Source organism: Glycine max, chromosome 11 (assembly GCF_000004515.6).
Source record: "Glycine max cultivar Williams 82 chromosome 11, Glycine_max_v4.0, whole genome shotgun sequence".
In the NCBI taxonomy this organism is placed as follows: Eukaryota; Viridiplantae; Streptophyta; class Magnoliopsida; order Fabales; family Fabaceae; genus Glycine; species Glycine max.
The window spans coordinates 5769471-5786701 of record NC_038247.2 but is presented as its reverse complement, the minus strand read 5'-3'; the positions used below and the strand labels follow the sequence as shown (position 1 = coordinate 5786701).

The 17231-nt window shown below is 32.3% G+C and overlaps 2 protein-coding genes and 1 pseudogene across 4 annotated transcripts in view; 1 reads left to right on the top strand and 2 right to left on the bottom strand.

Moving 5' to 3' along the window:
- Nucleotides 1–5330: 5330 nt before the first annotated feature.
- LOC112998336 (naringenin,2-oxoglutarate 3-dioxygenase-like) lies at nucleotides 5331–5694 on the bottom strand (annotated as a pseudogene).
- Nucleotides 5695–6794: 1100 nt separating this feature from the next.
- LOC100805416 (uncharacterized) lies at nucleotides 6795–8602 on the top strand. 2 transcript variants are annotated; one of them, XM_003538830.5, is made up of 3 exons: nucleotides 6795–7022; nucleotides 7105–7487; nucleotides 7867–8602. In XM_003538830.5, the coding sequence occupies exons 1-3, from the start codon at nucleotides 6938–6940 to the stop codon at nucleotides 8437–8439; spliced, it is 1041 nt and encodes a 346-aa protein (XP_003538878.1). In that variant the 5' UTR covers nucleotides 6795–6937; the 3' UTR covers nucleotides 8440–8602. The 2 variants fall into 2 exon arrangements, with proteins under 2 accessions (XP_003538878.1, XP_040862574.1); XM_041006640.1 differs by having other exon boundaries at nucleotides 6829–7487.
- A 2757-nt stretch (nucleotides 8603–11359) lies between these two features.
- LOC100800422 (transformation/transcription domain-associated protein) overlaps nucleotides 11360–17231 on the bottom strand; it is a 31906-nt gene continuing 26034 nt past the window's right edge. For both annotated transcript variants that reach the window (XM_006590663.4, XM_026124370.2), the window contains 9 exons: nucleotides 15842–17140; nucleotides 15213–15473; nucleotides 14830–15120; nucleotides 14266–14745; nucleotides 13558–13989; nucleotides 13150–13428; nucleotides 12427–12975; nucleotides 12089–12298; nucleotides 11360–11775 (listed from right to left, as the gene is read on the bottom strand). In XM_006590663.4, coding sequence (XP_006590726.1) covers nucleotides 11656–11775; nucleotides 12089–12298; nucleotides 12427–12975; nucleotides 13150–13428; nucleotides 13558–13989; nucleotides 14266–14745; nucleotides 14830–15120; nucleotides 15213–15473; nucleotides 15842–17140 — 3921 coding nt within the window. In that variant the 3' untranslated portion in view covers nucleotides 11360–11655. The remainder of the gene's footprint in view (nucleotides 11776–12088; nucleotides 12299–12426; nucleotides 12976–13149; nucleotides 13429–13557; nucleotides 13990–14265; nucleotides 14746–14829; nucleotides 15121–15212; nucleotides 15474–15841; nucleotides 17141–17231) is intronic.

Sequence of the window (17231 nt, the reverse complement as noted above, 5' to 3'; positions counted from 1 at the left end):
ACTATGGTGAATTTTGCTAAGTTAACATTCAATTGTAAAATTAAAGGGGTGTTAGAAATTCGGTGTCTTCGAACACATGATTGATAGGTATATCATATATAAAAAAAGGAAGTTGAAGATGCCTTCCATCTTTTCGAGGAAGATAGGGAGGACACATACCATTGCTTGTAGATTTGGGATATGAAGTATTCTTTCTATATTTTCTACAACTATCATATTATCAATTATTTTAAAATTTAATTTCACATTAATATTTTATCTCAGATTTCAAGTTCAATTATTTTAAATTGAGAAAAAAAAAGACTATATACTAAGGGTGTAAAAAAAAAATTATACGCTTATTTATTCAAAATTCATTATGTAGGATAAATTTATCGATTTTTTAAATAATTATTTTAAAGTAATTTAACATTTATTTGTAATTACATGACGATGTAAAATTATTTTAAACATTAAACTTTTCTAAATTTTGTATGTAATTTTTATCTCAATTCTTGGCAATTTATACGTTCAAAATATTTGAAAAAATTTAAATTTTTCTTGTTCCTTTTTTTTCTTCAGTTTCTCACATAATCTTTTCTTAACAAATAATTTTATTTGAGATAAATAAGATATTAAACATTAATATCTTTATTAACAAAGATTTGAACATTAATTTATTATATTATGAGAGACTGACATCTTTTATTAAACTCAACTCTTGAAGATTTTTTTTCTTATTACGCATGAATCTATATACTTATTTTTTTCTTATAATTTTAAATTGTTTTATTTACATTTTTTAAATCTCCCTTAAATTAAAAACATTTTGTGCAGCATACAAATTTATTGTTAAATTAAACTATTTTCATGGCACATTTTGATTCGAATATTTTCATGTGTATATAACTATATCTCTTTCATCCAAATTTCATGCCATTTTTTTTAATTTAAATATCCTCTCTGTTACTTTTAATTAAATACTAAGATTTCATACGATAAAATATCACAGGAGAAAATTTAAACTCATTATAATTTTTTTTTATCGTGATATTGATGTCAAATAATTTTTATTCATAATCATTAATATACAATGGACATTCAAACTCAAACTCGCCATTTGTACACTTCATTTGACGATTTTATTAATGACTACAGTACCTCTGAATTGAATATCCAAAAAATCACGCGAGATTTAGAACACCAAATGCACTAATGTTGACCAAGTCTTTTACTCTTCAAAATAAAAATACTATGATCATTTAATCGGACAGTAATCAAATGAACCGCAATTTCTCTTTCGTTGGGTCCTATAGTTGCTGTTTTCTGGCAATTTCCTTTTTTCTATTGCTATTCATTATGACAAGACATTGACACAATTTTAATACACATGGTTTTATTTTATAATATAATAGTATTTCTACACCAAAAGTTTTAACTACTTATATATCCGTTTAAAAAGTGTACAGATTGACAAACGAATCTGTAATTTAAGTATTTGACTTCAGCTTATCAATTCAAATTATGAATTTATTAGTTGGCAAATTCATATAACTTTCGTATTAATTTTGAATTAAATCATCATTTTTTTACTGAGAATTAAATCATCATTGTCAAGCACAAAATTATGTAAATAACATGAAGTGCAGGTATTGTTTTCCTATAGCATTATTTTCTAGAAACAAAAACACATACGCTAACCAAATCCAAAAGTAACTCTTGCATTTCAAATTAATTTAGTTAAGTTATAATTGACGTATAACTAGTAATCAAATTAGTAGTCTGTTAGACATGATTTAACTTATTTCACAATACAAGTTGATCAAAATTGAGTATGAATTTTCATATTTATTTATTTATCTATAAATACGCATATATATATATATATATATATATATATATATATATATATATATATATATAATCTTGCAAAAAATACAAGTCATAAATGATTTGGTATTTTTATCAAATACCACAGAAAAAAGGAAAGAAAAAAAATCCACACATAAAAAAGTACCAACAGTCAATCACACCTATAAAAGTATCAACAGTCAAACACGCACATACATACATAATTCATTTAAGAAATTATCTACCCTTCTTAAGTTGTACTATTACTAAAAAATAAGGAAGCTCCATTTATTAATGTTTAACACCAACTTTTTAAGTACTTTCATTAATTCAATTGTTTCTTTTCAGTAGTAACGTGCTGGACTGTGATGAGTTGCAACGTCATGCTAATGCTATTGTCAGGTTTTTATTATTATTTTGCTATAAAACAAATAGAGAATCCAGAGCCACGTCGTGCCATGGATTATTCCTAATATTGATTGTGTTGGCAATAGAAGAAACATATCATTACCAGGAACGAAAGAAAAGGAGATGATGGAGTGTGCATTGGTTGAGTCTTGAGGATATTCGTGTATATATAATAGTATATCCTAGACCATTATTAATTCTTTTTCTCTGGTGAAAATAATTTAATAAGAAATTAGACTTTGACTTTAGCACTTGACTACGGTTTTCCACCATACTGTTTCTTGTTAGGATGCTTCAATTTCGGACAACGCGTAGACTTCCAAATTCAAAGTTTCCACTGATCTAGCCTCGGCGGAACTGAAATAAATTACGTAGAATGTACTGTTCCTTGATAAGGTTGTGTTTGGCTACGAAAAAGAGAAATAAAGAAATAATTGTGTGAATTATATACATGTTTCGCATTTTTTACAATTTTTTTTTTAATTCTCTAAACCAAATACAACATAAATACTCAATCCGTCTTTTTCTTAAGAATTGGTTTTCAGAAAATTATTATTATTTGTTGTTTTTAAAAGTTTAAAACAATCAATATTTTTTGTCAATATATTATATATGATATGATAGGATTAATATTTAATTTTTATATAATTAAATTTAAAGTAAACAAATATTTTAAATATAATGAATAAATTATAATATAAACTACTATTTACTATTGATAAGTAATTTAAAATATATTCAAATTCAATTTAGAAATACATATAAGAAAGGACAGAGAGAAAGAGATGGGTGATTAGAAAGATCAAATATCATAGGTACAAATAAAAGAATACATTTTGAGATGATCGATTTTTTTTTTTTTTTGGATGATACACTAAACATAGCTTTAAGTAAAAAATATTGAAAATGTTTAACAAAACGAACGGGGAGAGTAAAATGTATGACGAGCATCCCAATATTTTTTAGTAAACCTCATCAAGAGGTGGAAGCTAGAGAACTTATAACGAAGGGGACTTTTACACTAAGGCAAATGTTTGACGAGCATGGCAATATTAAAAGACATGCAATAATATTATTAGACTTAGGCAAGAATGTGTCATCAAGAGGCCTATTCTTAAGGTCCTTGTTGTGTACATGCAGGCTTCTCTTCCTTTTCAACTTTGAGTTTTGGAATGTGGCTATGGATACTCGGCTGCAGCTTCAGCTCACCACTGCTTGGTGATCATCAGCACTCTTGAACCTTCCATTACTCGATCAGATACTGCTTCACAAATATATATATATATATGTTACCCGCATCATAAATTAATTTAATTACAGGGACTCAAAATAATAATAAAAAGTCAGTCCTCAAAAACCATGAGAATTTAGGATGACAGAACCATTAATACGGTACCGCATTACTCCCCAAAAGCTTTGGATAATTTTATTCCATTAAAAACACACATGAACTTTGTTATTTGTACATGCATGCACTATAAAAACATATTTTAACCTATTATTACACTTAATTACTTAATTCCTAAAGTTAGTTAATTTAGTTGATAATAATAAATTTATTTTAAATTTTAAATTTTGTTTTTAAAATTATTATTGTGATTGATATTTCTTTTTTCTAATAGGTTATTAATACATTTTTTTTCTTTAATGAGAAATATTTTTAATCTAAAAATAATAATTAATGCAAGAAATATTATAAATTGATTCTTATAAAAATAAACAAATATTATTTTAAATTTAAGTTTTATAAATAAAAACAAAAGTATGATGTTTAATTTCAAAATATGAAATCATCTAGTACTCCATAATCAAATAGTAGTGTATTCATATGAAAACTTAATCACGGCAGTTGCTATAATTCAAGGGGTGGTATTGTGGCGCCTGTGTTTATGGTTGTTTGGCACTTGGCAGTAGTCGTATTGATACAGGAATAACTAAATGTTGATGTGAACTCCAACTAATGCAATTAAAAGCTGAACTTTTTTGTTTGATTTGAGAGAAAATTCATAATAAGTTATACATGAGAAAATATCAGTGTGGGAATAAGAGAAGAGAAAAAAATTATTATACATTAATAATTAATTTTTTTTACATAATCATTTAATAATAACTTATAATTAAATGTTATATAAAATTATTTCATAACTATTAAATTCATAAGAAAATAGCAAAGCAACAAATATATTATTGAAAACTAAATTTACATATTTATAATTTATTATATTCTACAATTGAATTTAACTATCTCAATTTATTTAAAGAAAAAATACTACCTAATAAACTAAAATATATACACAAAATAGAAAACTTGTTTTTTTAGCCGTCCTATTGTCTAAAAGTCAAATCTAGCTACTTAGTCAAAAGCTAAAAAATGTAACTAAAATATTGTAAACGCAGAAGAAAGAAAAAAAAAACGTTATTTTGGAGAAATTATCGTTTGGTGATGGAAGAATTAATAAAGGACATGTTATTCTTATACATTTGATACAAGAATTTTGTAAAAGAAATGACAAAAACAGCAAAACCTTAATTTTTACAACTTGTAAAATTTTCAAAATAAAATAAGTGTTTTATAATATTAACATCGACTAAAATAGAGTAAATAGTGAATATATATATATATATATATATATATATATATAATTAATAATGTAAATAAGTTATTATATATATATATATATATATATATATATATATATATATATATAGAGAGAGAGAGAGAGAGAGAGAGAGAGAGAGAGAGAGAGAGAGAGAGAGAGAGAGAGAGAGAGAGAGAGAGAGAGAGAGAGAGAGAGAGAGAGAGAGAGAGTTTGCTATTTTAGGGTATCCAATCCCGGGCATAGCCTCAGACAACACCTCCAACAACTTGCATGCCAAATCCATCCCATTGTCATCCCTACGCACAACTAGTAGTGCATGCATTGTCGTCAGTAGGTGGGAATTCAGATGCCGTGAGATGATGGAATAGACCAACTTGCTCTCCAACAGCAACAGATCGATTTTATCCTTTTAGTGATTAGAATTTGATTCTTGAAAAAAACAAAAAGAGACACATATCCGAACCTTAGTGGATGAAATGAAAGAAAGTAAGCTTATGTTACGTAGAAGAAAGATGAAATGCAATTAATAGGATTTAGGAAATAATTTACTTGAAGGTGGCTGGAGACTAAGAAACCTCCTTTCTTGCCACGGGTCATGTCAAGGCGAAGCTTCTCTTCCGGCGGCAATGCAAAGACAGCATGATCAACAATCTGGAAAATACCCCACTCATCACTCCTCAAAGGCCTTCACAATCTTCTTGCATATCTCTCCTCTGCGTCCATCTACTTGTTCCAACCCAGCAAGTGAAAATCACCGGAATCTCGTTGCTGAATTCGTTGTAAGCTACCTTAGGACGAAACGAGACTCGAGAGTCTTTTCCTCAGCAAGAGAAGTCAGCGTTTTTGCCGGTGCCATATTGTGTGGAAGAGTTTTTGTTTGTGTTTTGAGTTGTGCGTGTGTTAATGAACAGATGGCGTTGTTTTATAATGTGGCAAGAGAGTGAATGATTTAAATTTCTAATTAAACCTTAAATGTTAAAAATCAGTGGATTCATTGCTACCAACCCTTCTTCCTCTTTTTCTAGAAACTATTTAATTTATTCACAATAATGTGCTCATTTTACTCGATCTTCATTTCAATGGAAAGAAAATAAAAAGAGAAAGAGAGCTTTAAAATTTGAATTAAAAAAGTATTTACTTCTTCTCATTTTTATCTTCATTTTTCTTTTATAGAATAAAAAATATATTATTATTATTATTCATATTTTCTTTCTTTATTTTTTTTCATTTCTCTCTCTGTCTTTAATTATATATTTAGGGTCAATCTTAATTATTATCTCCTGTCAAAAAGAATTTATTATCCTCTATATTTGACTGATTATTACATGATGTGAGATTGTATTTTCAACTAATTTTTACTTGACATTTTTTTACTGCACGTCACATGTTATCAATACTCTTTTTTTATAAATTAAAAAATGTAATTATATGTTAGGTAGAGGCTAACTATGTAAATAATATTTTATATTATTAATTAATTAAAAAATATCTTTAAATATGACTTTAAAAATTAAATATTTTAAAGTCAACAGTATTATCTTTATAATTATTTTATTATCATTCAGTAAAAAAATAATTATTTTATTATTTCAATTCGATTATTTAATTGTATGTTATCTGACCTTGACCCAAATAAAAATAAATAAATAGTGAAAGGAACAAACAACAAATTTTGTCAAATTATTTCTTACAATATTTTTTTATTAAAACAATATATACTCAAATAATATAAAAATTATTTTACAGTTCATCTAATCATAAAACTTCACAAAATTAAAAAATATAATTATAATTCATTACAGTGCATAACCGTTATATTATTTTTCTTTTTATTTTGTTAAGCAATAGTTCTTAAGAGCAGGCACAACGTTTAGAAGACTACAACAGCCCAAAAAGAAGGCCCAGAATTAAAAAAGCAGAAACTAACGGCTACTTCCTTTTCAGAAAGGTTTAGGAAAAACGCGTAAGCGTCAACGATCATATTCACTGTCTTTTACAAACCCCACAACTTTGTTCTCTTCTCTGCAATTCGTTCAATCTTTTTCTGAGCAAAGCATTCAACTTTTGGCATTTTTAGGTTATCTTGAATCCGATTATCAATGGAGACCCCATCGTCCACCAGAAGAGTAATAACAAGATCACAGACTTTATCTGCTTCCAATGATGCTCTCATCACAGTTTTCAGTGAGTGATTTTTTCTCTTACAATTTCAATTTTTCTTTCTCCAAACTCACCCAAAACAACATTACTCGTTTGTCTTTTGCAGGAAATATTGAAGATTCCGAAAAGAACACATCAAAGTCAAAAACAAGGGTGCAACAACAACAAGATCAATCAGCACTAATAGACATAACAAATGATTCTCCAATCGCGGGGCTTGCGAATGGGGTAATTCTTGGTACCCCATTGGCGAAGCAGAGAAGAAGCAAAATGAAGAACACTCCAGGGTCTGGGGAAGCCTTGCTGAGGGGACAAGTGAAGACCCTTTTGCTTAAGGTGGAAGAAGAGGTCGAGCTTTCCAAGTTCTCGCTTGAAAGCATGGAACTTGTTGCACCAATGCCCGTGAATACGCCTCAATTTCAGAATCTTTCTGGTTTGGCTTCAGTTACCAACCCTTCTGTTGTTCTCAAAAACCCACTAATTCCTCAGGTTTGTCGATTCTTTACCAATGGAAAATGCTAACAAACATGTTCTTTTGACGACTAGAGTAACTAGGGCGTGCTTGGTTGGAATTATTTTCAAAGAAATAACAGCTTCATTTTAGAATGAGACGAAGAAGATAAAAGGTCATTATTATTTTTAAATAATCTGAATCAAACCGTATTGAATGGTTTATTGAAACCCATATGTTTGAAAAGAGTATAAGAAAGAAACCCCCAAAATATATATTCAATGTTTCTTCTACAAATCCTTAAACCTACGAAACAAGTTAAAAACAAGGTGGTATTTTATAATTATCTTTTTAATTTTGATGCATCATAACATCATGATTTTTATAATTAATGTTATGTCATAACTTTGGTGGCAGGTGGTGAATCATGTATTTGATGGTTCTGAATCTGAAAAGAGTGTAATAAGCAGGTCCCTTTTATTTGACTTCTCAGAGAAATCTCAACTTTCGAATGCATCAGAAGAATTTTTCTCTGCGCTGAGTTATGAGGAACTAGTACAAGCTGGAAAGGAAATTAGTAGCTGCTGCATAGAAGGTGATGATGCTTCTATCTGGTCAATGCAGGTCAATGCAAGCACCCATGATGAAGAAGAAGATGATGAGGTTACAACTGCATACGAAGAAGATTGTTGTGAGGATGTTGAAGGAGAAGAAGAAAAGGAAGAGTATGATGAAGGAGGTTTGCTGCTTGATGAACTGTGTGAAGGGTTGAACAACATTAGCATGAATGAAAGGATAGCTCCAAAATTTGAAGGAAAGCACACAAGATTTGTTTACAACAGTGATGATGAGATTGTGAAAGAAGAGGTGGAAGAGAACTTTGGTGAGAGTGCTTCTTCAACTAAGATATTGCGTTTGAAAGGATTGCCGACTCCAAAAGGGAAACACTTACGCTTTTATGAGGAAGAGGATGGAAAATCTGCTTTGTGATTCCTAGATAGACTTTTTGGCATATTTGTGAATGCTCTAAAATAATGGTCATTTAAAGTTTTTGTTTCTTTTGGTCCCGACAGAGTTCACTAGTAGATTCTTTGGATTTTTTGTTCGAGAAATGAAAAACGAGTGACCACACAATTTAGTGGTCAAAATAAAACGTTCATCTGTTTGTATTTTTATGAAACTATTTTGTACTAAATGCATTCAACTTATTTTTTTAGAGATAATTTAAGTTCGACTTAATTCACCCAGTTAAATGGATTATTAATTTGAAAGGATATGAGGGTCTTTTTAACAAATTTGTAAGATATTGGTTAAAATATACTTATGTATCAAATGCTTTAGGACTAAAAGGGAGAGTCGTCCGTGGTGGTGCGGGAGGCGGTAGCCACCATCATCTTGGACACTCTCAGGAACTTTGCCTTCGTCACCGTCGCTGCCACCATCTTCTTGAAGTTAATCCCGCACTTGTGCAACAACTCAATCGAGTTGCACGCAAAGATGCCTTCGCTTATGTTGAACTCGCGGAAGTTGAATTGTCAAATGCAGGGGCTCTCCGTGTCGTAGGTAGGGAGGTTCCCGTCCTTGTTGGAGAAAGTGAGACCTAATTGAATCAGGTTCAACATGTCCACGTTGTCCTTCAAGGTTTGGTAGTTGTAGTCGTTGATGTTCTTGAAATTCTCCATAGGACGGAGAACCACGCCATGGAACTTGGTATCCATCGCCACGTAATTATACTCATCCACGATTTCATGGATCAACATGAACTCCTCCTCGAGGTTATCGTTCCAAACTTCCCTGATTTGAACCGAATCGCCTTTCGATAAAATCAACATCTCAAACGAACAAATTCAAGCAGCAATGTGAGAATCGCAATCAAACCCCCCAGATTTGTAACAAAATCATGCAAAAACAGTTCAGATCTCAAAACCTAAAAAATCTAGAACGAACATCGATGATATTTCAACGAACGAGGAAATAAATCTAAACAAAATCAACGAGCCACGATACTTGAAGAGGATTTAAGTGAATAGAGCTTTGAATTGGAGGCGTGTAGTCAAGCTTCGAATCGGTGGCAACGACGACAAAGGCGAAGTTCCAGAGAATGTCCAACACGGTGGTGGGACACACTTATAAAAAAATACCATTTACCTATTTTTCTTTTTTATAAAATTATATTATATTCTTTATTTTCTATATTTTGGGACATGTTATTCTTTGGTTCGAGATTCTTTTCCTACATTGGATTGAATCAATGACGTCATCATTGGACGTCATCACTTAACAAATATAGACTAACGACAGATATTATAATGAAACCTAAACTTTTTAAAGTATCTAGAGAAAGAAAAATGAATGTTAAATAGTTTTTAAACATGAGTTATATTCTAGGTATGAAAAACTTAATTAAGACTTATCTAAAAAATGTTAATTTTTTGATATTTTAATTCATAATTATTCTTTTAGATTGTATGAATCAACAATTTTAGTTTCTAAGATTTTTAAGAATCTTTTGTTAATTTCTGATTTTAAATATTTATTTTAATCTCCTTTTTTCATTTAATATTTCCCTGTCATCTTGTATAAAAAAATAAAAATGAAAGACAATCCTATAATTTATGCTCTAAAAGAGATTTAAAATCTCAAGCATAAAAGATTCGATTCAGCATATCTAAAGAATCACATAAGTGAAAATAATCTATTTAATAAAAAAATTTATGTTTGATTCTCACTTTATGCATAATATATTAAATATTAGGTTAATTTGAGAGTATGGTTATTTTTAATATATTAAATATTAGTTTTAATAATCAATATTTATTTTTACTTTCATTTGTTATTAATATCATTATTTTGTAGTATCCACTATTTATATGATATTAGAAATAATTATAGAAACATAGTTTTTTAATATCTTGTAAACTATATAATTATAGGAATACAATTTAGCATTTTTTAAGAAATACAGTATTAAGAAATTTATAATACTCATATATTATGTTCAATCAATTTAGCTAAAATCCCTGATTTACATGACGCCTTTGATCAAATAGATAAAATGTTCTTACTATTTTTTTATTAATATATTATAATTATAGCTCAATTTTCCTTAGACTTTCTTCATGGCATTTTTATATGAATATTTATTGCATCCATTGATTACAAAACATACTTTGTCTAATACTAGACTTGTTAGTTTTGATACATTCTTGAAGTAAATATACTTTGAGCATCTTTTCAAGGTTGTGCAAAATTAATATTTTTTCTTAATTACCATTTATATGAATGATTATGTTATAGTTCTTCATCCATAATCCATGATCGAGAAAAGATGCAACTGGTCTTTATAATAACGGATGAATAATTATAATTAGTTCCCATATAACCACACTCTTGGAATCCACGCAATCATTGTTTTGGATACATTTTTTTTTGTACATTCCACACCATTTATTATATCTACTTTAAATATCATGAAAGTAATTTAATTATTTACCACGCCACATCCTAAACCATGCAGACAATTATTTTAGATTACTCATGCTACATTATACGTATAAAGACAATTTTTATTAGTTGAAAACTAATTATTTAATTGCATAAAAGAGTTCCAAAAGTTATCCCATGCAGATGAATATGAAGTGATTTTTTATTGACTAAAGCCAAATAAATCCTTCAAAGGAATTATAGCACGAAAGACATTAACAATAAACCCAAAAGAACCGTAACAAATTTGTTAAACTCAATAGGATAATACCTGTAAAATTTTACAAGTTATTATCCAAAATAACAATTCATTTGATGATTAAAATCCCTACCGTTGAGGGTACCTTATGTAGTTCTCAATTGAGGCTAGATTGCAACTAATTAATTATTTAAATAATAAAAGCAACAGGTTAATTCTGCACAAATATAAAAAATCGTCTTCTACTCATGATTTACAGATGTACACGCATCGTACCGCGTTAAATAACCCGCGGACCACTTCTACAAAGCAATGACACCACGTAATAATAAATATGGGTACCGGGTCATGTTCTTGTAGGTAATATTCTACGGTGAATCGCTCTAGCCTATAGCAGAAGAAGATAAATGAAACCCAATATAATGATTTACAATTGGGTTTCAATATAATAAAAAAGCTGGAATATGTACACACATATTTACGGTACTGCTACATACTTCTCAAGAAAAGACTGCCATCAAAACTTAGAACCAGGGATGCCACGTTGGATCCATCATGCACAAGTTCCTTGGGTTCAAGGCAGCTTCAACCAACTCAGTAACACCCCTCTGCACAGGTTGTGGTGGATCCATAACATTTTCCTCCTGTATAAAAATAAATTAGGGAGAAAACTTGTGATAAAAGGCATTCAATTTACCATGTGATCCCCTTTTCTTCCCCTTTGTCTTAGTAATTGTTAAAGAGCATCCATAAATAAACTTGTCCAAAGAATAAAAATGATTTGCTTTATTTTTTACTAACCCATAAAATACTAATAAATTTTTACATTTCCAGTTCTTGTTCCATCTATAAAATAATTAGAAAGGAAACCTGATTGTAGAATTTCCAAATGAATTAAAGAAAAGGTTAAATAATTTCAGAAAATTGAAAAGGGAACGCAATTTTGTTAGTGCTCACCTCTTCAGAAAAATTCTGAGGAGCAATTCCCTTAACCCTTGTAATAACATGTTCCACATTTGTGATAACTTTCTGTTTGAAGTCAACAGGACTCATAGTACCACCTGCAGCCATAGGGGCCATGGGCATACCAAGCGGTCTTCTCCAAGACCAAGACAGTAGCTCGTCACGGAAAAACATTGCTAGGTGATGCCATAGGTGCTGACTTTGCTGCAATACCAGTAATTTAAGAACAAATCAATTGGTGATCTTGCATAACATGAATTAAAATCAAAATATTGATATTGAAAAGCATTCAAGTTTATGCATGTATGTATGTATGTATTCTCAGTTCTCACTTTAGGTGAAGCCACAGCCTGTGCAGCAGCACACATTGAAGATACAATAAGGCCTTCCACTCCATGGGAGAAGAAGGCTTGCATGTTCCTTGTCAGCCTAAATGGGACTGGCTCATTAAACTCAATCAATCCATTTGCATCATATGCAGGATGAAAATCAGTTTGAAATATTTTTCCAGTGTTCTTTGCAAACAAGATCTTGTTCGGGGATCTCCCACCAATTTGCAGCATGAAGGACATGAAACTCGAAAGGGCTAACTGGATGGCGAATTGCTTCTTGAAAGCCCAACTATGGTTGCCACTAGGTAGAGTTTTGTACATATACTGTGAAAAGATGTTGTCATTAACTAGATTTTTAGTTATTTCATTATAGGCTTGCAGACGAAGATCCACAACAGCTTCTGGTGATATTTGGCCAGATATAGCTTGGTTCAATTGCTCCTTGAAATAGGTTATTGGAAGATCAGCCTCACGGTCATTCCTTGCACAATGATTCTCATAGACCTCGAGGAAAGTGCTATACATCAAATCATCTTCTACCATGCGAACCTGTCCACACAAAAATTCAATTAAGATTATTAGAATATACTTTTAAGTAGGTAAAGGTTTCATTTGCAGTCATGGTAGTCTTGATTGCAATCAAGGTCATGAGTCCATCTCTCTAAAAGAAATAGAAGTGAAAAAAAGATACAATAATGTACAGGGAAAATTAATTTAACTAACCTGGGACCAAACAGGAATAATTATCGGTGTGTGAATGCATATGTGACGGCGTCTTGATTCCTTGTGCTTCTCAAACATTTGGTTCATCACACGGAAAAGCTGCAGTATGCGTTCATCACTTCTAGCATTGGGAGTCAAAGATGTCTGGACAATAAAATGACGTTGGGAACCATCAGAGCCAATTAGAGTCAAGCGCCGGAAACTGCTCCCATGCCTCCGCACAATTGGAATATCAGCTGCAACCCTATCCAACTTCACGGTATGATCTGGTGCAATTTCCTGGAAGAAAATAAGATAACTAAGAATCAGTATGGGATGCACCAAATACTCCCCAAGTCAACTCGAGGTTATTTTAATCAAGATCCATAGCTTCTGGCATTGTTTGAAAAAAAAATCAAAAGCAGTCACCTGGTCAGTGAAATATTGCCCTGGAACTTCAACATCAATAACGTGAAAGTCCCGCAACACCTTGCTTTCTTCTTCCAACTTTAATACTGCTGGAAACCTATCCTCAACATTGCTTTGAAGAACATTTTTCCAGTGTTTCAACCGCTCAGTCAGTTGAGACAGGGTAGATGGGAAAGTAGTAATGCTTTCTGGATCAAGATCACGTTCAAAATCCTGTTTGTACTCCCTCACAAAATCAACATGCTTATTTACAGCATCAGCAGAAAAGCAAGCCCTACAAACACCCGAGAGCTCTTTCTTGAGAGACTGAGGGACTTCTGCAGTTGTAGCAGTCGGATATTTGTAGCAGCGGTGGAGCAAAGCATTAACCACTGCCAAAAGTCTCTCTTCTGGAAGAGTGACAAACCTTGAACCAATTTCTGTTAGCAGGATCTGCAAAATAAAATGTTGTCATAATTCAAAACATGTAGAAAATGCTGCTACATATCCAAGTTTTTATCAAATATATACTGTTCTTCATGTGCCTTTGTTCACAGTTGTCTCATCGTTTGTCCTAATTCCCAAGCAGCAATACTTTAGTTTAATTTTGAGGCAAAGAGCAGAACTCTTTTACGCATGCAACCGGGAGAAAGGGTGGGAGATGGTGAGGTTGCATAGCGTTACTGTTAAACAAAGCAAATAAACTTAAAATGCCTGAAAGAAGATCACCTCAAGTTCACTAGCCAAATTAGCATGTTTTCCCCGAAGAGCCTCCATTATATCTTTTGCAGCATCAAAAGCATTGGCAGCTGAAGCCACAAATCCTAAAGCACCAGGACGTCTTAAAGTATTTTGACCACCTTCATTTCCAGAACCTTGCTGCAAAGGTTGGTCATTTCCGTTGTGCATGCTGCTTTCTGCACTTGTAGACCTTTCGGGTTCTTGCCCATGTGAGTTTCCACCATCATGAGATCCAATTCCACCTGCCGGCTGGGAGCCTTGGTGAGCTTGAATATCAGATGGCAAGTTACTGCCAGCTTGACCTTGTACTCTTGCATTTCCATCAGTCAACCCACCAAGAGAACCAACACTAGTACCAGAAATACTTTGTTGAGTTCTTTGTTGAGCCATTGCTATTCTACCAAGTTCAGATTTATTGGCAACATCACGTCGTTCCAGTAAGTATGTGCGCAACCAATAATACAGAGCCTGAAATTCAGGAGAAGAAACTCAAGATAATTTAGGATCTACATAACATTTGCTATGTACAAAAGCAATTATGCAAACAATCACCTGAGGATACAATGTTGCAATCTTCAGAAGAACAAGTTTACAGTGAGGAGCTTCTGTTCTCTGCAGGGAGAGTAAGAGCTGTGGAATCCAAGAAAGCCAAACCCAATGTGGTACTTGTTCATAGTACTTATCAAATGACCTTCCAACAGGCTCATTAGGAGTATCAAAGCTAAGAAGATAAAGCACACGAGCAAGATGGCTTCTTGAATTGGACACACCAAATTTTATACCTTGCAATAAGCAGCTGACAGCATATTCCAACCAAATCTCATCCTGAGTTTCTCTGTAAGCCTATTTGAAGTAGATGACAGATAAGTACAAAGCTCAAGTTAATACGTAATGGTCATAGAAAGTAACAACATGAAAAGCAGATGAGTAGTTACCATATCGCAGTAGTTTCCCCAGCTTATCCATCCTTTAGGCAAGTTTTTGAAAAGACTAATGGCATTTGAATAGTTAAGATTAGCAGACTCAGAATCATTCAATTTTAACAAGAAATCCCCTTTCAGACGGAAAATTTCAGCCTTGTGCTTTGCAGGAAAATACTCTAGATTTGTGCTGTTGATCAGATTAATACCATTTGTAAGTTCTCCCTTATTTTCTAGGTATGCCTTTGCCTGTTCAGTTATCTTAACAAATGCTTCCTGTAAATACATCAAAAAGAGCAGATCAAATAAAGTCTACACAAGCTCTCAAATATCAGAGTTCACTGTAGTCAAATATGGACACATACTCTGGAAATAAAACAGGTATACTATTACTAATGTTATGTGTATATGTTCAATTATAATTGTTAAGAATTCCTATGTATACACAAATACCATTCAAATTAATCAAAAAACAGAACTTGACATATGATGATAAGGTCAAAAAATTATCAGAACAATTATCAATATAAATGAATGTAAAGCCACCCCAAAGAATAGGCTCGTATTTAATTCAAAATGTATAGATACTGACATAATGATGAAAGCAAAGAATTCTCTAACTACAACAAAAGTGGTTACCATACCTGCACTTCCATGGTTGAATGGCCATATAATTTTTCAAGTATGGTGACACAAACATCAAAAAGGCTTTGCTTACGAGCAATGTGAGCAAGCCTGTTGACAGTCCATGCTTTGTCACGGTAACCAAGATGATGAAGTGCTGAATTTGTGGTGCCAAAATCTTTGAAAGCGTCTATGACAGAGTTGTACATTTCATTCCTCCACTGCAGCAAATCATACCAAACAGACATATTATCCCATTCATTTGGAGTTCTTAGTCTCCACGTCTCAAGGATGTCCTTGAGATCAGCATAAAGGTTTCCTTGCACACCAACCACCGAATTTCCAGAGAGTTTATTTCCATTGGAAATATCCATTAGAATCCTAGCTGACTCTTGAACTTCAACTATTTGTTGGAATTGCTGCAGAAGAGGAATTCTGGAATGAACAGACATTTCAGGCAGCTGCCACCATTGTTCTAGAGCAAGATCAACACCTTTACCTACCATATTCTCAGCATCCCCCACACCATTTGTATTTTTATCATGAAGAGCAAAGTATGCTTGAATTAGACGAAGCTTTGGAGTTTCTTCCACTTGAGCCTTGGGAATGACATGCTCCTTCATATACGTCCAGTCAGGCAGTTTCCAAAGACTGTCAAGCAGAATTTCATAGTTCTCAACACTCTTGCCAAAGTCAGCTAGTGCATCCCATTGACTAAGTTGACTAGCACAATATAACCATTGCTCTTCCCATAGACACATCTCAGCCTTGGGTACAGTATTATTATATGTTCCTTGAGTTGCCTTCACCATGGCTTGATAGAAGAGGCTTTGGGCACGGTGCCAGTAACCATGCTGAACAAGAGAAAGCCCAGCCCGGGTTTCTGCAGTGACTGATCTCTTCTTCCACAACCCACATCTCATATCCTCTTCATTGAGCAAACGATAGAGCTCAGCCAGAGACTCGGAGCATTTGGAATCATTTGGAAACAACATAACATGACTTTCCAGCAAAGCCAGTGCAATGTGCCATGCATTATAAGTTTTCCCAATATATTTAATAAGCTCACTTGGCATTCTGGGTTGAGGATGGCTCAACTGAAGACCTTCTAATAGAGCTTGCACAACATTTGGTCTGCTGGCTTGCTGCCTCTTATGGTAATCTTTAGACAAAAGATTAATCATTGGTTTAGCAAGTGTTACTTGTTCTTCTTTAAGCAATGTAACCCAGACAATTGGAAATACCAATACCCACAAATGGTATGCAACATTAGCATCTGTATGGGCTAACTCTCTCAATGGAATTAATAGATCAGCCACCTGGAAGAATTTTTATCATTGAGAGACAGTAAAATATTCACCAATAATTGCACAACAGATAGTTACAAATTAACAATGGGTGTCACAGGAA